Here is a 22,325-nt window from a genome sequence, read left to right as displayed (position 1 = left end):
ACACACAAACACAAACAAACACACACATGGGCAGACAGAGAGTGAAATAGGTCAGACCAACTAGTCTAGTTTACCAGCTGATCAGGTCCTGTAGCCGAGCGTTACTACAACTAGTCATGGTGAGAGACAGACAGGGGAGTTTGAGGAAATAGAGACTAGAGGTCGACCAATTAATCGGAATGGCCGATTAATTAGGGCCGATTTCAAGTTTTCATAACAATCGGTTATCGGTATTTTTGGCTACCGATTTGCTGATTTATTTATTTTTTATTTATATTTTTTTTTTTATTATTTTCTTTTTTTTACACCTTTATTTAACTAGGCAAGTCAGATTAAGAACACATTCTTATTTTCAATGAAAGCCTAGGAATGGGGGTTAACTGCCTTGTTCAGGGGAGATTCGGGGATTCGTTTTTGCAACCTTCCGGTTACTAGTCCAATGCTCTAACCACCTGCCTTACATTGCACTCCATGAGGAGCCTGCATGGCAGGCTGACTACCTGTTACGCGAGGGCAGCAAGAAGCCAAGGTAAGTTGCTAGCTAGCAATAAACTTATCTTATAGAAAACTATCAATCTTAACATAATCACTAGTTAACTACACATGGTTGATGATATTACTAGTTTATCTAACGTGTCCTGCGTTGCATATAATCGATGCGGTGCCTGTTAATTTCTCATTGAATCACAGCCCACTTCGACAAACGGGTGATGATTTAACAAGTGCATTTGCGAAAAAAGCACTGTCGTTGCACCAATGTACCTAACCATAAACATCAATGCCTTTCTTTAAAATCAATACACAGTATATATTTTTAAACCTGCATATTTAGTTAATATTGCCTGCTAACATGAAATGGTGTCACTTCTCTTGCGTTCATTGCACGCAGTCAGGGTATAAGCAACAGTTTGGGCCGCCTGGCTCGTTGCAAACTAATTTGCCAGAATTTTACGTAATTATGACATAACATTGAAGGTTGTGCAATGTAACAGGAATATTTAGACTTAGGGATGTCACCTGTTAGATAAAATACGGAACGGTTCCGTATTTCACTGAAGAAAAAAAAAGTTTTGTTTTCGAGATGATAGTTTCCGGATTCGACCATATTAATGACCTAAGGCTCGTATTTCTGTGTGTTATTATGTTATAATTAAGTCCATGATTTGATATTTGATAGAGCAGTCTGACTGAGCGGTGGTAGGCAGCAGCAAGCTCGTAAGCATTCATTCAAACAGCACTTTTGTGCGTTTTGCCAGCAACTCTTCGCTGTGCTTCAAGCTGTTTATGACTTCAAGCTGGGTGGGTATAATTTGTGGAACGTTCCAACAGGAATCTATTCCAAAAACTTTGTAAATAACCAGGTTGCCAAAAAACAACGCATACAAAGTTGTATAGTGGCAGAATAAGATAGCGGGTAGGGAGTGGTCTATTTCATTGCATTTTTCACTCATCACGTTTATTCTGAAAAAAGTCTGTTCTCACTCTGGTTGCCTATAGACAAACATTAAGAATAAGCTACGTGGTGAGTTGATGCCTATTCGGCAGCTAGTTAGCTAGGTTTGTATGCGTTGCTACTTTGTATGCGTTGTTGGTTGGCAACCTTTTACTTTACGTTTTTTGGAACAGATTCCTGTTGGAACGTTCCACAAATTATACCCACCCCTTCAATCCTATCAACTCCCAAGATTAGGCTGGTGTAACCGATGTGAAATGGCTAGCTAGTTAGCGGGTGCGCGATAATAGCATCTCAAACGTCACTCGCTCTGAGACTTGGAGTAGTTGTTCCCCTTGCTCTGCATGGGTAACGCTACTTCGAGGGTGGCTGTTGTCGATGTGTTCCTGGTTCGAGCCCAGGTAGGAGCGAGGAGAGGGACGGAAGCTATACTGTTACACTGGCAATACTAAAGTGCCTATAAGAACATACAATAGTCAAAGGTATATGAAATACAAATCGTGTAGAGAGAAATAGTCCTATAATTCCTATAATAATTACAACCTAAAACTTCTTACCTGGGAATATTGAAGACTCATGTTAAAAGGAACCACCAGCTTTCATATGTTGTCATGTTCTGAGGGAGGCACTTAAACGTTAGCTTTCTTACATGGCACATATTGCACTTTTACTTTCTTCTCCAACACTTTGTTTTGCATTATTTAAACCAAATTGAACATGTTTCATTATTTATTTGTGTAACGCCCTAGCCATTGTTCTTTATTTTGGTTAGGCCAGGGTGTTACATTGGGTGGGCGTTCTATGTTAGTTTTCTAGGTTTTTTGTATTTCTTTGTTTTGGGCCGTGTGTGGCTCCCAATCAGGCACAGCTGAAGTTCGTTGTTGCTGATTGGGAGTCACACATAAGGAGCATGTTTTTCCTTTGGGTTTTGTGGGTAACTGTTTCTGTTAGTGTTTTGCACCTGACAGGACTGTTTGGCTGTCGGTTTTCTTGTTTTGTTTGTATAGTGTTCTTTCTTTATTAAATATTCAATGATGAACACTAACTCCGCTGCACCTTGGTCTACTCTCTCTCACGACAGCCGTTACAATTTGAGGCTAAATTGATTGTATTGATGTATTATATTAAGTTAAAATAAGTGTTCATTCAGTATTGTTGTAATTGTCATTATTACAAATAAATACATTTTTAAAAATCGGCCGATTAATCTGTATCGGCTTTTTTTTGGGTCCTCCAATAATCGGTATCAGCGGTGAAAAATCATAATCGGTCGACCTCTAGTCTTGACGGGGTTTTCCTTATCCTTTTTGTAATTTACACGTCTCTGTCTTGCATTCTCTGATCCTAGATCAGCAACCCTACTCTGAGACTTTTTATGACAACAGGTCCTGATGATCTATTGCTGTCTCACCCAGCCTGCCTCCCCTGTCTCGGTGTCTGGGTCTGGGTCTGGGTCTGGGCCTGGGCCTAGGAGACGCTCAGGAAAAAACACCCCAGTAATCTGAAACTTCTGCCTCCCTGTTGATTCTGGCTCCATGTCCATCTGTCCAACCCTGTGTGTGCGCGTCCAATTACTGGCCAAGGTTTAAGGGAATCCTTAGAGACACAACCTTGCGTTCTCCATCTGTTAAATAAAAGAGGTTACTCTCCCTTCAGAGAGTAAAACTATTCTTACTCAGTCTTTCATTGGCTCACACCCACACCCAATAACAACATAGCTTTCTCTTCTCTGTCTCTTCTCTCTCTGGGCTGTGAACAGCTCCAGGTCAGCTGAGCACTAACATGCTAGCTGTAACAATAAAACACACACACACACACACACACACACACACACACACACACACACACACACACACACACACACACACACACACACACACACACACAGGGCCAAGGGGAATTTTTGAAGAATAAATAACAAGCTATGATTGGACCAGACTGCCGAATAACAGGCAATTAACAAACTGACGATAAACTAGAAAATGTAGAAAAAACTCCCCATCCAGGTCCTCTGCCCCCAAAGGTTTTAATAGCCATTGTAGCATGAGTCTCCCAATAAAAACCCTGGACATTGTGTCTCCCAATTGTCTACGAAACTCTCCAAGAAAACTCTAACATCATCTAAGAACAGTTTTTCTCCCTCTACATGTGTTTACCAGGCTGCCGTCCCTAGTGTGTTGTTAGTAGGCTCTCTGTGAGGCCTGGGTATGGACAGGCCAATGACAGGCTGTTGTAGCAGTCAACACCGGACCAGCCGTGTCTGCATCCCAAATGGCACCCTATTCATTTTATAGTGCACTGCTTTTGACCAGGGCCCATTGGGCTATTCAACTTTATTCTTATGGGGCCAGATGTAAAAAAAAAAAAAGGTTAATTGCAGGGGGGCCGGACATTTTCCAATGTGATTATTATTGAAACAACTGTATAAAAAGCAATGCACAACCACCAAAAAAGAGCTTTTCTTCAAAAGAAATGTTGCTCAACGTAATCAGGAAAGAAGTGGAGGTGGAGTCGAGGTGCAACTCTCGCTCATCATCATTTTGTTTTAAGAAGCTTTCTACATTGTAGAATAATACTGAAGATATCAAAACTAGAGGTCGACCGATTATGATTTTTCAATGCCGATACCGATACCGTTATTGGAGGACCAAAGAAAAAGCCGATACCGATTAATCAGACAATTTTTTATTTTTTTTTGTAATAATGAAAATTACAACAATACTGAATGAACACTTATTTTAAGTTAATATAATACATCAATACAATCAATTTAGCCTCAAATAAATAATGAAACATGTTCAATTTGGTTTAAATAATGCAAAAACAAAGTGTTGGAGAAGGAAGTAAAAGTGCAATATGTGCCATGTAAGAAAGCTAACGTTTAAGTGCCTTGCTCAGAACATGAGAACATATGAAAGCTGGTGGTTCCTTTTAACATGAGTCTTCAATATTCCCAGGTAAGAAGTTTTAGGTTACTATAGGAATTATAGGACTATTTCTCTCTATACGATTTGTATTTCATATACCTTTGACTATTGGATGTTCTTATAGGTACTTTAGTATTGCCAGTGTAACTGTATAGCTTCCGTCCCTCTCCTCGCCCCATCATATGACCCATATGTGTTATTTCATAGTTTTGATGTCTTCAGTAATATTTGACAATGTAGAAAATAGTAAAAATAAAGAAACCCTTGAAGCAGTAGGTATGTCCAAACTTTTGACTGGTACTATATATATTTTTTTATTATTATTTTGGGGGGAGGGAGGGAACCACTGCTACAGTTTGAGAACCACTGCTATAGACAACCACCATAGTGCTTGTCATTTTGACACTGAACATGGGATTCTGACGGGGATTGTTTTGCTGATCATGTATCAGTGTTCAGAATTGATCAAAGGGCCAGTATGAACGGGATCTGGCCCCCGGGCCGCCAGTTCAATAGGCCTGATATAGGGAATAGAGTGTGTGTGTGGGGGGGGGGGGGGGGGTGAAAACATTAAACAGATAGATTGTCTTCTTTTCTGAAGAGAGGACTGATCAGCAGGGAATTCGATAGAACTCCCTTATTGATGTCACCTGTTAAATCCACTTCAATCAATGTAGATGAAGGAGAGGAGATAGGTTAAAGAAGGATTTTTAAGCTTTGAGACAATTGAGGCATGGACTTTGTATGTGTGCCATTCAGAGGAGAGAATGGACAAGACTAAATATTTAAGTGCCTTTGAATGGGGTATGGTAGTAGGTGCCAGGCGCACCGGTTTGTGTCAAGAACTGCAATGCTGCTGGGTTTTTTACGCTCAACCGTTTCCTGTGTGTATCAAGAATGGTCCACCACCCAAAGGACATCCAGCCAACTTGACACAACTGTGGGAAGCATTGGAGTCAACATGGGCCAGCATCCCTGTGGAACGCTTTCGACACCTTGTAGAGTCCATGCCGCAATGAAGGCTGTTCTGAGAGCAAAAGGAAAGGGGGGGTGCAAGTCAACATTAGGAAGGTGTCCTTGATGTTCTGTAAACTCAGTGTAGGGAGGACACATATACCAGTAGATACATAACTGGGTTCCCACATTGCTACATTCAAGAAAACCAGCTCACATCCTCAGTAGTTCTGATTTGTTGATTCTAGAATCAGAATTCTGGGAAAATCACATCTGCTTCTGGTTTGTGCCGTTGGTTCCAGAACGTTCCATAGACGTTTGGCAGACGGATAAGCTTTGATCTCTGTCGCAGTTTCATGTTTCTGACCCAAAAACGCATGACTAAACAGGTAGTGGCATGGTGGGATATACAACACAGCAGAGGCCTGGGTATGGATAACCTGGTGAGTACTGGGGCATACATGAGGCATGGAGATTACATGGTTACACAATATATATGGCTTCCTGAAAGATGGATGTGGGATTCATGTCATATTCCCTATATAGTGCACTACTTTTGACCACTGCTAGAACACTATATAGGCAATAGGATGCCATTTGTGACGCAGCCAATGACTCCTCTAGCTCTCATGGGATCTTAAAGGATCAAAACAATGGCATTATACCACATCCAGAAATGAGCAACATGACCACCAAACACTCAAAGAGCCTAATACTCATTTGAGATCTGTGCTTTTGTGCAAATAAGACATTGATGTCAATGGGAGATATGAACAAAAATGTCAGTTATATATATGGTTCTAACATGATGATTCAGCCTGAAGACCCTAACTTCTGTACCAGTCAAAAGGCTGAGGATCTAAGCCAAGCTGACAGTCTCCAGATCCTCATCCTCTTTAATAATCATCTTGTTCAATGTCCTTTTAGAATAGAGCTAATCTGGGCTCTAGAGATTCTCTCTCTGTGCCTTGCACCCATACTGAATTCCCTAACCCCACGTAGTGTTCCCTAACCCTTTGTAAATGTGTGCCCTAATCCCTTGTAAATGTGTGCCTTCTACCCCTACTGGAAACCCCAGGAAACTCTCTCTCTCTCTCTTCTCTCTCTCTCACCCTCTACCCCTACTGGAAACACCAGGAGACTCTCTCTCTCTTCTCTCTCTCTCACCCTCTACCCCTACTGGAAACCCCAGGAGACTCTCTCTCTCTCTCTTCTCTCTCTCTCTCACCCTCTACCCCTACTGGAAACCCCAGGAGACTCTCTCTCTCTTCTCTCTCTCTCTGTGGGAAGTGGGGGCTGAAACGTTACCTGAAAGTTGAAACAGGACCCAAAACCCAATCCGACCCCAAATGGAGTGGCAGATTGAGCCCCCTCTGTCCCTAGGTTGGCTAGCTGGGGGGTCTGGATGGTCTCATTTCTAGACGCCTTTTTTCTGGAACGCTCTCCTGATTGAAATGTTCATGCCTTTCCAGATGAACAGAGCCGCAGAATTACAGAGTCAGAGAGAAATATAGAGGCCGTAACTGCCGATTCATTCCACAATGACTTGCGAACAATTTGACTGTTGTAAAACAATAACAGACACACACTATAGTAGAAAGAGGGCCACAGCTGTTACAGCAGTTTTGGCACGAGACTGGCTAGCTGGATAGTGTGACATATTTGAAAAGCTTTTAATTTCATTGCTGTGTCTGGATGTGTATTGACTTTCCCATTAAGCCTAATCGTTGTGGGTTTCAGAATGATTTACGGCGCTAAGTGCCAAGGTGGGCTAAGTGAGTCGGGAGAATGAAACCAATAATTAAATACTACATGTACAGAAACAGACACTTTTTAAAAAATCTATCCACAAATACAGTGCCTTCGGAAAGTATTCAGACACATTGACTTTTTCCACATTTTGTTACGTTACAGCCTTATTCTAAAAAAATATATATACATATTCTTCAGCAATCTACACACAATATCCCATTATGACAAAGTGAAAATAGGTTTTCAATATTTTTGCAAATATATATTTTTAAATACCTTATTTACATACAGTTGAAGTCGGAAGTTTACATACACTTAGGTTGGAGTCATTAAAACTTGTTTTTCAACCACTCCACAAATTTCTTGTTAACAAACTATAGTTTGGCAAGTCGGTTAGGACATCTACTTTGTGCATGACACAAGTAATTTTTCCAAAAATTGTTTACAGACAGATTATTTCACTTATAATTCACTGTATCACAATTCCAGTGGGTCAGAAGTTTACATACACTAAGTTGACTGTGCCTTTAAACAGCTTGGAGAATTCCAGAAAATGATGTCATGGCTTTAGAAGCTTCTGATAGGCTAATTGAAATTATTTGAGTCAATTGGAGGTGTACCTGTGGATGTATTTCAAGGCCTAACTTCAAACTCAGTGCCTCTTTGCTTGACATCATGGGAAAATCAAAAGAAATCAGCCAAGACCTCAGAAAAGAAATTGTAGACCTCCACAAGTCTGGTTCATCATTGGGAGCAATTTCCAAATGCCTGAAGGTACCACGTTCATCTGTACAAACAATAGTACGCAAGTATAAACACCATGGGACCACGCAGCCGTCATACCGCTCAGGAAGGAGACGCGTTTTGTCTCCTAGAGATGAATGTACTTTGGTGCGAAATGTGCAAATCAATCCCATAACAACAGCAAAGGACCTTGTGAAGATGCTGGTGGAAACAGGTACAAAAGTATCTATATCCACAGTAAAACGAGTCCTATATCGACATAACCTGAAAGGCCACTCAGCAAGGAAGAAGCCACTGCTCCAAAACGCTATAAAAAAGCCAGACTACGGTTTGCAACTGCACATGGGGACAAAGATCGTACCTTTTGGAGAAAACAAAAATATAACTTTTTGGCCATAATGACCATCGTTATGTTTGGAGGAAAAAGGGGGAAGGTTGCAAGCTGAAGAACACCATCCCAACCGTGATGCACAGGGGCGGCAGCATCATGTTGTGGGGGTGCTTTGCTGCAGGAGGGACTGGTGCACTTCACAAAATAGATGGCATCATGAGGGAGGGAATTTATGTGGATATATTGAAGTAGCATCTCAAGACATCAGTCAGGAAGTTAAAGCTTGGTCACAAATGAGTCTTCCAAATTAACAATGTCCCCAAGCATACTTCCAAAGTTGTGGCAAAATGGCTTAAGGATAACAAAGTCATGGTATTGGAGTGGCCATCACAAAGCCCTGACCTCATTCCTAAAGAAAACTTGTGGGCAGAACTGAAAAAGCGTGTGTGAGCAAGGAGGCCTACAAACCTGACTCAGTTACACCAGCTCTGTCAGGAGGAATCGGCTAAAATTCACCCAACTTATTGTGGGAAGCTTGTGGAAGGCTACCCGAAATATTTGACCCAGGTAAAACAATTTAAAGGCATTGCTACCAAATACTAATTGAGTGTATGTGAACTTCTGACCCACTGGGAATGTGATGAAAGAAATAAAAGCTGAAATAAATAATTCTCTCAACTATTATTTTGACATTTCACATTCTTAAAATAAAGTGATGATCCTAACTGATCTAAGACAGGGATTTTTTACTAGGATTAAATGTCAGGAATTGTGAAAAACTGAGTTTAAATGTATTTGGCTAAGGTGTATGTAAACTTCCGACTTCAACTGTAAGTATTCAGGCCCTTTGCAATGAGACTTGAATTTGAGCTCAGGTGCATCCTGTTTCCATTGATCATCCTTGAGATGTTTCTACAACTTGATTGGAGTCCACCTGTGGTAAATTCAATTGATTGGACATGATTTGGAAAGCCAGAGCTCCGAGACAGGATTGTGTCGAGGCACAGATATGGGGAAGGTTACCAAAAAATGTCTGTAGTATTGAAGCTCCCCAAGAACACAGTGGCCTCCGTAATTCTTAAATGGAAGACGTTTTGAACCACCAAGACTCTTCCTAGAGCTGGCCGCCCCGGCCAAACTGACCAATCAGTGGAGAAGGGTCTTGGTCAGGGAGGTGACCAATCAGGACTTTATGGTAGAGTGACCAGCGGAAGCCACTCTTCAGTAAAAGGCACATGACAGCCTGCTTGGAGTTTGAAAAAGGTACCTAAAGACTCTCAGACCATTTTTTTTTTTTACATTTAAAAAAAACAAAACATTTTTCTTTATTTAACCTTTATTTAACTAGGCAAGCCAGTTAAGAACAAATTATTATTTACAATGACAGCCTCCCCTGGCAAAACCATTACCCGGACGACGCTGGGCCAATTGTGCGCCACCCTATGGGACTCCCAATCACGGCCGGTTGTGATACCGCCTGGAATCAAACCAGGGTCTGTAGTGACGCCTCTAGCACTGCTATGCAGCGCCTTAGACCACAGTGCCACTCGGAAGCCCACAAAACAAGATTCTCTGGTCTGATGAAACCAAGATTGAGCTCTTTGGCCTGAATGCCAAGCATCACATCTGGAGGAAACCTGGCACCATCCCTATTGTCAACATCATGATGATTATCACTTGGCTGGAAAACAACATCAGATTTAGGATAAATAGCGTCAGCGTAGATGAGGCCCATAAATTGACATCCACATGTTTTATATAAATCCAAAGACTTAACAGTGTTTTTTCTGAGACTTAACAGTGTTTATTCTGAGACTTAACAGTGTTTATTCTGAGACTTAACAGTGTTTATTCTGAGACTTAACAGTATTTATTCTGAGACTTAACAGTGTTTATTCTGAGACTTAACAGTGTTTATTCTGAGACTTAACAGTGTTTATTCTGAGACTTAACAGTGTTTATTCTGAGACTTAACAGTATTTATTCTGAGACTTAACAGTGTTTATTCTGAGACTTAACAGTGTTTATTCTGAGACTTAACAGTATTTATTCTGAGACTTAACAGTGTTTATTCTGAGACTTAACAGTGTTTATTCTGAGACTTAACAGTGTTTATTCTGAGACTTAACAGTATTTATTCTGAGACTTAACAGTGTTTATTCTGAGACTTAACAGTGTTTATTCTGAGACTTAACAGTATTTATTCTGAGACTTAACAGTGTTTATTCTGAGACTTAACAGTGTTTATTCTGAGACTTAACAGTGTTTATTCTGAGACTTAACAGTGTTTATTCTGAGACTTAACAGTATTTATTCTGAGACTTAACAGTTCCATATGGTGACATGGTTCATAGGAGAACATAAGACTACAGTATTTACTGTTGAGGGTTCAAGCCAGGCCACATTCTCCTATTACTGTACATACTGTAGGTCATGGGATGTTTGAATAGACTGTACTCAATGTTCAAGCTTTCATGGTTAATGCTCCCATTTAGGTCAAGACATTCTTTCAAAAATACTGAATAAGATTTCTGCAATCAAGAAATAATCTAGATTTTTCATTTTTCCCCCAGATATTTTATTTATTTTGATCTGCCACGGGGGTCATAACGCACAAATATTTCAGCTCAACATCCTAACTAAACTCAGTGTGCAGGCGAGAGACGGGTTTCTCACATTGAGCCATCATTATAACGTGAGTTGGTGAATCTATAACGCTACTGTATAGTTAATGAGGAAGTGACCTAGATGGTGTAACATTTCAATTAAAACCACCGGTGTGTTTATTCAAATAAACAGACGCATACTGTCTCCTGTGTTACTGAAGGACGTTTTATAGAGAATGTCACCAATGTCAGGTATGTGTTAGTTGAAGCTACCTAGATTCAAATTCAAACTCTTCACCAACTGATAACAGCCACTGTAAAAAGTCTTATCTCCAGAGAGGTATCCTTGGTTGTTCACAAGGGTGGGGCCTGAGCTTGCCATTGTGCAGATTGCCTGTAGACCTTGGTCAAATACATTATGTATGAGAAAGGATTTGATTTGCCATGGTTTAAGCTCTCTCCATCTCCAACCCAGCTAGCCAGAGAGAGACAGTCACCACTCAGGCCTGGGAGGGAGAAACAGGACACATTTCCACATGTTGTTAGGTTACAGCCTTATTCTAAAGTGGATTAAATAAAAACATATCCTCAGCGATCTACACACAATACCCCATAGTGACAAAGCGAAAACAGGTTTTTTGAAATATTTGCAAATGTATTACAAATAAAACTGAAATACCTTATTTACATAAGCATTCAGACCCTTTGCTATGAGACTCGAAATTGAGCTCAGGTCCATCCTGTTTCCATTGATCATCCTTGAGATGTTTCTACAACTTGATTGGAGTCCACCTGTGGTAAATGAAATTGATTGGACATGATTTGGAAAGACACACCTGTCTATATAAGGTCCCACAGTTGACAGTGCATGTCTGAGCAAAAATCAAGCCATGAGGTCGAAGGAATTGTCCGTAGAGCTCAGAGACAGGATTTCCCCTTACTGCCACAATGGCTTGCATATTATAATGCATATACTGTATATTCCTTCGTCCCATTCCTCCAGCCAAATTACATGTAGGCCTTTGAAAATATGAGCAAATCAGCCATTCTATGCAGTATTCTATTATACACTGAAGAGTGTGAAGTTAGAATCAATGTGTTGCATTGAGTAGATAGGCTATGTGCACACTGCCCACAAAATGAGGTGGAAACTGAGCTGCACTTCCTATCCTCCTGCCAAATGTATGACCATATTAGAGACACATATTTCCCTCAGATTACACAGACCCACAAAGAATTCGAAAACAAACCCATTTGTGATAAACTCCCATATCTATTAGGTGAAATACCACAGTGTGCCATCACAGCAGCAAGACTTGTGACCTGTTGCCACAAGAAAGGGCAACCAGTGAAGAACAAACACCATTGTAAATACAACCCATATTTATGTTTATTTAGTTTTCCTTTTGCACATGATATGACATTTGAAATGTCTTTATTATTTTTGAAACTTTTGGGAGTGTGATGTTTGCTGTTCATTTGTATTGTTTATTTCACTTTTGTTTATTATCTAGTTCACTTGCTTTGGCAATGTAAACATATGTTTCCCATGCCAATAAAGCCCTTGAATTGAATTGACAGGAGGAATGAGGACTTGATAGGGAGGGCGAACAAGTGCAACAGGGGAAGAGAGAGAGAGACAGAGAATAAATGAGAGTAAATGAGTGACTGTGTGACTGTGTGACTGTGTGAGTGAGTGAGTGAGTGACTGTGTGAGTGAGTGAGTGAGTGAGTGAGTGAGTGAGTGAGTGAGTGAGTGAGTGAGTGAGTGAGTGAGTGAGTGAGTGAGTGAGTGAGTGAGTGAGTGAGTGAGTGAGTGAGTGAGTGAGTGAGTGAGTGAGTGAGTGAGTGAGTGAGTGAGTGAGTGAGTGAGTGAGTGAGTGAGAAGAAAGAAAGAAAGAAAGAAAGAAAGAAAGAAAGAAAGAAAGAAAGAAAGAAAGAAAGAAAGAAAGAAAGAAAGAAAGAAAGAAAGAAAGAAAGAAAGAAAGAAAGAAAGAAAGAAAGAAAGAAAGAAAGAAAGAAAGAAAGAAAGAAACCCATTGATAAACGTTTGGGGGGTAGTGGGTGGAGGAGGAGAAGGGCAGCTGGGAAGCAGGGCACAGAGCTGAACACAACAGAGATGGCTGAACAAAGACCTCCACAGGCGCATACAGCCTCACACACAGCCCCCAAACCTGACTCTACAGTGCCTGATCAAACACATCATCCAGGAAGTGAGCCAGGACCCGAGACAGGGCAAAACCAAACACACACAGAGCCATAACTCAGAGCACACAGAGCCATAACTCAGAGCACACAGAGCCATAACACAGAGCACACAGAGCCATAACACAGAGCACACAGAGCCATAACACAGAGCACACAGAGCCATAACACAGAGCACACAGAGCCATAACACAGAGCACACAGAGCCATAACACAGAGCACACAGAGCCATAACACAGAGCACACAGAGCCATAACACAGAGCACACAGAGCCATAACACAGAGCACATAGAGCCATAACTCAGAGCACACAGAGCCATAACACAGAGCACACAGAGCCATAACACAGAGCACACAGCTTAACAGCACAAGTGTTCCAGCAGGACCATTAGACAGGAGGACCAAACCAAGAGGCAAAGCCAACCAAACACACCATAGTCCTAAGAGCAACCGGAACCCATGCACCAAAAATATCTCAAGGTGCATTAAAAGTACAGTATTACTGAATACTGATGATTCTGCCCTAATGGAGGTACAGTAATCAGACACAACCCAGCAAAGCTCAGTGCTTTCAGGGCCCCACCACACCTCCCCACTGTACTGCTGGGTGTCTCAGCCAAAGTCAACCTCCCCCTCACCTCCCCTCTCTCCAAACAAGATAAGAGTTATCACTGCATTGCCAACTATGTAGACTGTCTAATCACCTCAAAACGGTATGAAGTGAACAGAGTAGGGGAAAATATTTAGCCAGTTATCCGTTACGACCAAACCCTTTCCTGAAAGGCATTCTTGTAATGGACAAGTTTATTATTCCTGATTATCATTATGAAATAATTAAAACAACTTCTAAAGTGTATAAGTGAGTGGGAAAGCTTAAGAACAATAGAACAAAAGAGTGAAGTCATTGCAATTCCCAGACTGTAGAAGAGACAACAAAAAAAGCAAGATGGATGGACAGAGAACCCTTTTCAGAGAGAATCCTGTTTAGTCTCATGAGAACTACTGTAAGCTTTTAGTCCAGTGATGTGTTTAAGTCATAAATAAACATAAAGCTGTGTACTTGCTGATTGACAAGCACCTTAGTGGTGTACAGTAGGTTGTATATAAGATGGTCTCACACTCAAGCACACACACGGTGTGCCACCTTTGCGATAGAACAGGCCTGAATTCTTCAGGGTGTCGGAAACGTTCCACAGGTATGTTGGTCCATGCTGATGTGATGGCATCACTCAGTTGTTGCAGATTGGACGGCGGTACATTTATGCTGTGAACAGCCCGTTCCATCTCATCCCAAACATGTTCTATTGGGTTGAAGTCTGGGGACTGACCAGGTCTGGGGACTGACCAGGTCTGGGGACTGACCAGGCCAGTCAAGTAAACTGAACTCACTGTCATGTTCCAGGCCATGTGTTTCCACTCCTGAATTGTCCAGTGTTGGTGATGGCGTGCCCACTGGAGCCTCTTCTTCTTGTTTTTAGCTGATAGGAGTGGAACCCGGTGTAGTCGTCTGCTGCAATAGCCCATCTGTGACAAGGACCGACAAGTTGTGTGTTCCAAGATGCCGTTCTGCACACCACTGTTGTACTGCGCCGTTATTTGCCTGTTTGTGGCCCGCCTGTTAGATTGCATGATTTTTGCCATTCTCCTTTGACCTCTCTCCTCAACGAGCTGTTTTAGCTCACAGGACTGCCGCTGAAAGGATATTTTTTGTTTGTCGCACCACTCTCTGTAAAACCTAAACACTGTCATGCGTGAAAATCCCAGGAGGGGGGTCATTTCTGAGATGCTGGATACGTCGATCGATCCACACTCAAAGTCGCTTAGGTCACTTGATTTGCCCATTCTAATGTTCAATCGAACAGTAACTGAATGCCTTGATGCCTGTTTTATATAGCAAGCCACGGCCACATGACTCATTGTCTGTAGGGTAAAGGGGAACCTAATAAAGTGTGCCTAATAAACTGTCCGGTGAGTGTATATAACACACACACACACACACACACACACACACTGTAACTGTAAGAGGGCCGACTGCCACTTTTAAGATGAGAGGAGTGTATAACACACACTGCTGTGAGAGAGAGTGCCCGCGCCAAGCCTTTTCCTCTGAGGCAGCGTTGAAATGAATCCTCTGATTTTACAGTCGGACTAATCTCAACCAGTGGGCTCTCTCACCGTACATATCCCTCTACACACACGCACGCACGTGCACGCACGCACACGCACACACAGAGACAGAGAGAGAGAGAGAGTCTAAAACTGTGACTGATACCACTCCCACATAGCCCGGTTAGTACATAAAAGCATAAAAGTAAAACTGACAGCGACACTGGGGCACCTCGTTCCCCTCAGCTTCAGCGGCTGATTTAATAGGCCAGAGAGCAGAGAGAACCAATAAACTGGCTATAACGCTTTGATTGATCCCACCATGACCACTGCATCACACACAGATGAGAGAATGCTGGAGGAGAAACATTAGTCTACACCCGTTGTGACACTGTGACAATGAACCAACCAGAATACAACAGCCAGCCAGGCTCTGACCGAGCAGCTTGTGCCAAAACCAGACCACATTACTATTCACACAACAATGGCACTATGATTAATACAGTTTGTCCATCATAGTATTATTAACAAAGGCCACACGCAGGGCTGTATGCCCACTGTAACAATGGCTTTGTCACAGCGACCACCAGCCAGTCACAGACCTGACACTGCAAATTTCACACATTGGATGCGTTCCAAATGGCACCCTATTCCCTATTTAGTCCACTACTACTGGTCAAAAGTAGTGGACTAAATAGGGAATAGGGTGCCATTTGGGACACAATCACATTGATTAGCCTTAGCCACATGGACAAAAGAGACATGTCTGTACTGTAGCTGTATTGATGAGATGGTCTGTACTGTAGCTGTATTGATGAGACGGTCTGTACTGTAGCTGTATTGATGAGATGGTCTGTACTGTAGCTGTATTGATGAGATGGTCTGTACTGTAGCTGTATTGATGAGATGGTCTGTACTGTAGCTGTATTGATGAGATGGTCTGTACTGTAGCTGTATTGATGAGATGGTCTGTACTGTAGCTGTATTGATGAGATGGTCTGTACTGTAGCTGTATTGATGAGATGTGATGTATGTCCAGCCAACTGTCCTTACTGTAAGAGTAGCATATGGGCCACAGAGTTTATCATCTGGTGAAAAGAGGGGTTGATGGAGTAGGGAGTAGGAGTAGTGGAAAGATAGGATAGAGGTAATTTAGAAGGAGTGAGTGGAGAGCAGTGGATAGCGATAAGTGCATATCTAAGATAAGATAAAGACTTGGTTTATAGGGAGGATCCATTAGGAGACTGGGTCCTTTCAACTTTTCAACACAGCTAGATTACTATGTTAAACATAGCTTGTCTAAAAGTTGAATAGAGTTTGACTACTATGAGGCCTGGCGTGGGTCCTACTTACTGCTCAGGCAGTGCACTGTAACAGAAAACTGTCAATTATACGCTAATTTGGGGTATTATAAACAGTAAAATACTCTGAAACGTTTTACTGCTGCATACTGTAAATTATGGTGCATTGTGGGAAAATGTTGTGGGTGTGGAAATAATTGCTGTAGTTCCAATGGTACTGGAATTTTTGGAGAGCCAAAAACCTTTTGACCACTACTGGGTGCATGGTATTGTTGTTTCTGGCTCATTAACATATTTTGAGGCGTGCCTTGAAGAGGATATATTTGTTGCACCCATGAGTGAGAACGCTGTACCAACTTAACTCATAAGTGGTTATAGTGTCCCACAACTTGTGTAGGGGACAGATTGGTGTAGCAGCAAGTCGTAACCCTTTCCTGCAGTCAACAACCAAAGGTTCTCTCTTTGGCCTCATGGGTGAAATGTACATAATTAATACTTTTTTAAATTAGCTATGTATTTTGTTATATGTGATGTATATAAAGTGTAATATTGGGATGCAAACTCAAAATGTAATACATTTCAAAGCTTTAAAATGGTTGAGCATTTTTGGGTCTGGTTTGCCTTGTAGTCACTGCCAGTTTAGTAAACCTTTGTTAAGGCCTCTAGAAGTACAGGTGATATAGAACACCAAATATTTATTCATGTACTGTAATGTGTAAACACTTTACCTAGCAGCCAACCTGCTCTCACCAATCCCTTGTAATTCCAGTAAAATACTGTAAAATACAAACCCCTCCCCTCAATGAACCCATTCATTCAATCATTTATTAAGATTACAGTATACAGTATAATATTACATTTTACGGTGTGGTACTGGGTGTCATTACACAGTACTTGCTTTGATACTGTATGTATATTACAGTCAGTGTACTGTAATATGAAATCCAGAATTTGACTCGCCACTGAGCTGCCTGTAAGCTACTGTCAAATTCATGTTTTTTTTTAAATAAACACCACAGTGTGGATCCCACCGTGAAGCATGGAAGAGGAGGTGTGATGGTGTGGGAGTGCTTTGCAGGTGACAGTCTGTGATTTATTGAGAATTCAAGGCACACTTAACCAGCATGGCTACCACAGCATTCTGCAGCAATACGCCATCTCATCTGGTTTGCGCTTAGTGGGACTATAATTTGTTTTTCAACAGGACAATGACCCAAAAACACATCTAATTGAGATGGTTTGGGATGAGTTGGACTGCAGAGTGAAAGATAAGCAGCCAACAAGTGCTTAGCATATGTGGGAACTCCTTCAAGACTGTTGGAAAAGCATTCCAGGTGAAGCTGGTTGAGAGAATGCCATGAGTGTGCAAAGCTGTCATCAAGGCAAAGGGTGGCTACTTTGAAGAATCTTAAATATAAAATATATTTTGATTTGTTTTTGGTTACTACATGATTCCATATGTGTTATTTCATAGTTTTGATGTCTTCACTATTATTCTACAATGTAGAACATTGTAAAAATAAAGAAAAACCCTGGAATGAGTAGGTGTGTCCGAACTTTTGACAAGTACTGTACCTTGGTGGTCAGGGTGTGTGGAGAGGGGTGAGGGTGGGGAACCCACTGGAAATACCCACATCCACATATCTCTACATCTCTTATCTACTACTCAACACTAACAGCAGCAGTAATGTAAACTTCCTCTGAACCCAGTCAGCCACCATGTTATTACTATGTAACAGGGCATGACAGAAATGCCTAGTTCACCTTCCAAGGAGGTGTTTATGTATAGCATACTAGCTGACCATGAACCGATAAATAAGCATTTATCACATTTTACACTAGGTTGCACATGAGTCTCTTGTGATATGAAATAAGATACAGGGCAAGGTGTGGTTATGGGTGCACAGATTAGATTGAAATGCAGACCGCATTCAAAGGTGGGAGGGACATTGTTTTAAGACAGTCTGGTTTCGGGGTGATAGGTCCTTATCGGACTCTCCATGTCTCCTTGTGGACCATTAACAGGTCAGGAGGTCATGATGACCTGGGCATGTTCCAAACTGGCCTGACTCCTTCCTGATAAGACTGCTTTTATCATGATGTCACTGGAACACTCTGATGTCAGAGGTGTGAGTTATGGGCATCAGTGTGACAAGTGGGGTTCTATCATTCTAAGATGGCTCCCTATATAGTGCCCTACAAGACTCAAAAGTACCCCTAATGTATGTTTTTTTGGGGCAGGGCTTCAATTCAAACCAATTCTATCACACACTTACAAGTAACTTGTGTTCTTGATGATATGTATATTAAACTCTCACTCACTTTCTCTACTCACACAGCCAGCTAGGGCAGATTTCAGAATGGATAATATCTGTAGGCTATACATTTAATACATCTGCATAGAAGGACAGCACTAGGCCCCCTACCAACCATTCACACATTGGAGTCCTATATATCAAACTAAAGATGTAGCCTATAAAATGAAGCTTCCCATCATCTTCAATAATAAGGCAAACTGCACAAGTTGGGGGTCTTGTGGCACTCTAGGGAAACTCACCCACACAGATTCTATAATTCATAGGATTTTATGTCTTTCTATGGACTCACCATGCAGTTCATTAGGGATGCTCCTGTGGATGTGTGACACCGGCGACAGGTCGTCCATAGACCTCCGCAGGGATGCTATCTTCCCCTCGGTCGGCGTGTGGATGTGGTTGTGGTCAGGACTACCGGCACTGCCGGTGCTGGAGGTACTACTCCCGTCCCCGACGTCCCTAATGGTTCTGGTGCCCCCGTTCAGGTTGGTCAGGCTGGACTGGGAGTCTATAGAGCTCCGTGACCCAGCTCCGTTCCTCTCCTCCTCCAACATCAGAATGATCTCCTTCAGTTCCAGGTTCTCCCGCATCACAGAGTCCTGGTTGGCTTCCAGATCCTTCAGCTTCTGATGGTACACCCCGACATCCTTCCACATCGATTCGGTGGTGTAGCGGCCGAAGTGTTGCCACTCCCGAGACAGCTTCTTGCCCTTCTGCCTGTCGTCGTCCAGGAAACAGCAAAGCTCCCGGAGCTCGTGGTTGTCGTCCTGTAGCTTCTGGTTGATCTCCTTGAGGCTGCGGATCTCGTGAAGGTGGACCTGTAGTCTCCGGTTCACATCTTTCATCATGTTCCCGTGCTCCACCATTAAGTTCATTTTCTCGTTATCCGTTCTCCGTAGCCTCCTGATGAGCTCATCTTTTCCGAGCCTAGAGAGCTCCTCGTCCGTGAGTTTTCTCAAGTCATCCAGCAACGGTCCGTCTGGGGCATTTCTGTCCATGTTCCCCTCCTGGTGTTGGCTGCTACGTGGGTTCGATTGCACTCTACAGTGTCCGAATCTATAGGATGTCTAACCGAGCCTAAACGGTGACTTTGTAAAGAAAATAAAATCCATGATAGATGAAGTTATTCCAATGCGACATGAAGGAAGGATAACGATGAATTCAACAGGCCAGGAATCTGTAGCCTAATAAAAACGCGTCGGAGCTAAGCAAGTCACCCAAATAGGCAGGCAAGTAAGCAGGCAGGCACGCAGCCGTACCGAAGATAATCCCCTTGTAAAATTCAGCAAAATCGCAAAAAGCATATTTTCATTTTCATTCCGGTAACTGCTCTCAGAGTGGAGTTTGGAGAGACACCGTGCCCGCTTTTACGCACCGGACAGACCGGAAGAGAAGTGGTTCTCTTTGGACATCTGATTCGCCGAATTACTTGAAAAGATCTCCCACAGCCTCGCTGATCCACAGCAAGCACTGCATCAACTCGCAATGTCAGAGCTTTTGTGTCCACAGCGCAGGTTTGCTTTCAGCCAGGCAATATTCATTCAAAAAACAGAAATGTTCACGCTAACAAGCGCAGACGAGCTCATAAAGCAATTCCTCCGTTACAAGCAAGGCCGACATGCACTAAAGTGACAGTATTCTGATCAAATTATGTCCTCAATCAAGGCAGCAAGGTTGGAATCAGACTTCGTTGAATTCGCCCTCTGATCTCAGCATCCTGTCAGCTTCAAGCTTGACGCAACCAACTCAAGAAGATTTGTTCGGGCGACCAATCAGGGACTAGTAGAAACCAGTAACCTAGTCGTTGGAGCAGGTAGATAAAAGTAGAGCCTTGTAGTTTGACTCCACTGTTCAGTCTTCTTAAAGGGCCAGCTGGCAGATTTCATGAGGTGAACATCTCCCATTGGAGTTTCAGAAAGTAAACTGAAGTGCATTTGTTCGTAAACAAAAAATGAGTGGGCCTATTTGGAATGCAAATAAATACGAGGCCATAGGCCTATTGCCCATCATTTTCTGGATAATAAAAAAAACGAATGAAATACTCTTTAGGCTACTGGCTAATAATAGAGTTATAACAGAGTAGCCTATGCCTAACTTTGATACTATGATATGTTATGGAATGTGACAAATGGGAGTCTAATTAACAAATACAAATAGTATATTGTAGAACAATTATTAGCTATGGCTGTAGATACAGATTTTGTGTCTTCTCATTATTTGCCTGGGAGTTTGATGCATAGTTATTATGCATATATGCATATATTCTTCCTCATTCACCCCAACTTAAATTACCACAAGTGTTGACTGTCAGGATTTTCAGGGGGGAGAGGCCACTAAGAACTATAGGCCTATGACATTGATCTTAAAGCTTAAAAGCTTTTTTAAAAATCATATTGTGTCATATTTGTACTGTGTACTTGAGCTTGTGTCCTCAAAAGTGACTACACATTTTACCAGAAAGGTGAGATTTGAACCTTTATTGGAGTATGCAGCATTACTAGTTATTTTTTATGGTCCTCATGATAAATAATTACTTTAGAGGATTATGTAGATTACATTTTAGATTACATTTAGTTCCTACATTTAAGAGGTTAATAGCTGACCATAAATAGTATGATCAATAATAAAATAATGATACAATAATGTGAAAGTTGTTGATAGTTTACTAAAGTTCAACAAGTTGTGGGGCCATGGGTTGGGGCCATGGGTTGGGGCCATGTTGGGGCCATGGGTTGGGGCCATGTTGGGGCCATGGGTTGGGGCCATGTTGGGGCCATGGGTTAGGGCCATGGGTTGGGGCCATGGGTTGGGGCCATGTTGGGGCCATGGGTTGAGGCCATGGGTTGAGGCCATGTTGGGGCCATGGTATGAGGCCATTGGTTGGAGCCATGTTGGGGCCATGGGTTGGGGCCATGGGTTGAGGCCATGGGTTGGGGCCATGTTGAGGCCATGGGTTGGGGCTATGTTGGGGCCATGGGTTGGGGCCATGGGTTGAGGCCATGGGTTGGGGCCATGTTGAGGCCATGGGTTGGAGCCATGTTGGGGCCATGGGTTGGGGCCATGGGTTGGGGCCATGTTGGGGCCATGTTGGGGCCATGGGTTGGGGCCATGTTGGGACCTTGTGCCAAAACAATATTTCAAGAATATTGTGTGAACAGGTTGCCATCTAGTGGCAAAGACAACATTGCACCAAAAACTGCAACGATGTTGCAACAAGACAATTGCATAAATGTTTTATTCCACCATGAAACACTATAGGCTACATTGTTGCAAAACCTCTTCATGCATACGATGCATAATTTTGAAAAAAATCCTGAGAATATCCGGACCAAATATAAATAAATGCTAGAACGAAATGGTTCTATCAAAGAAATACAATTATTGGTGTGGAATTAGAAATATATATTATTTGCATTCATGTGGAACATAATAATAAATTATCTAATTTAGCTATATTAATACTGTATTAACATATCTAAATGAGATTATTAGAATAATACAAGAGTGAGTTAATTGACTGACAGTAACAGAAGTCATATTTAGCATCTCTTAAGAACAGACACCAATTGATGTCATCCACAGAAGTGGAAAAACTCCGGTGGATTTGTCTTCTGTTTATTTCATTAGCCCT

The 22,325-nt window shown here is 42.0% G+C and overlaps 1 protein-coding gene across 1 annotated transcript in view; it reads right to left on the bottom strand.

The window, feature by feature from the left end:
• The window catches only part of LOC106611252 (coiled-coil domain-containing protein 85C-A-like), a 76,756-nt gene extending 56,264 nt beyond the window's left edge, over window positions 1-20,492 (bottom strand). Inside the window, exon 1 of the mRNA XM_014211269.3 lies at window positions 18,987-20,492. Coding sequence (XP_014066744.3) covers window positions 18,987-19,692 — 706 coding nt within the window. The 5' untranslated portion in view covers window positions 19,693-20,492. The remainder of the gene's footprint in view (window positions 1-18,986) is intronic.
• Window positions 20,493-22,325: the final 1,833 nt, after the last annotated feature.

Source organism: Salmo salar, chromosome 09 (genome assembly GCF_965601325.2).
Source record: "Salmo salar chromosome 09, fSalSal1, whole genome shotgun sequence".
Taxonomy (NCBI): domain Eukaryota; kingdom Metazoa; phylum Chordata; class Actinopteri; order Salmoniformes; family Salmonidae; genus Salmo; species Salmo salar.
This window is presented reverse-complemented; position numbering and strand designations above follow the sequence as displayed.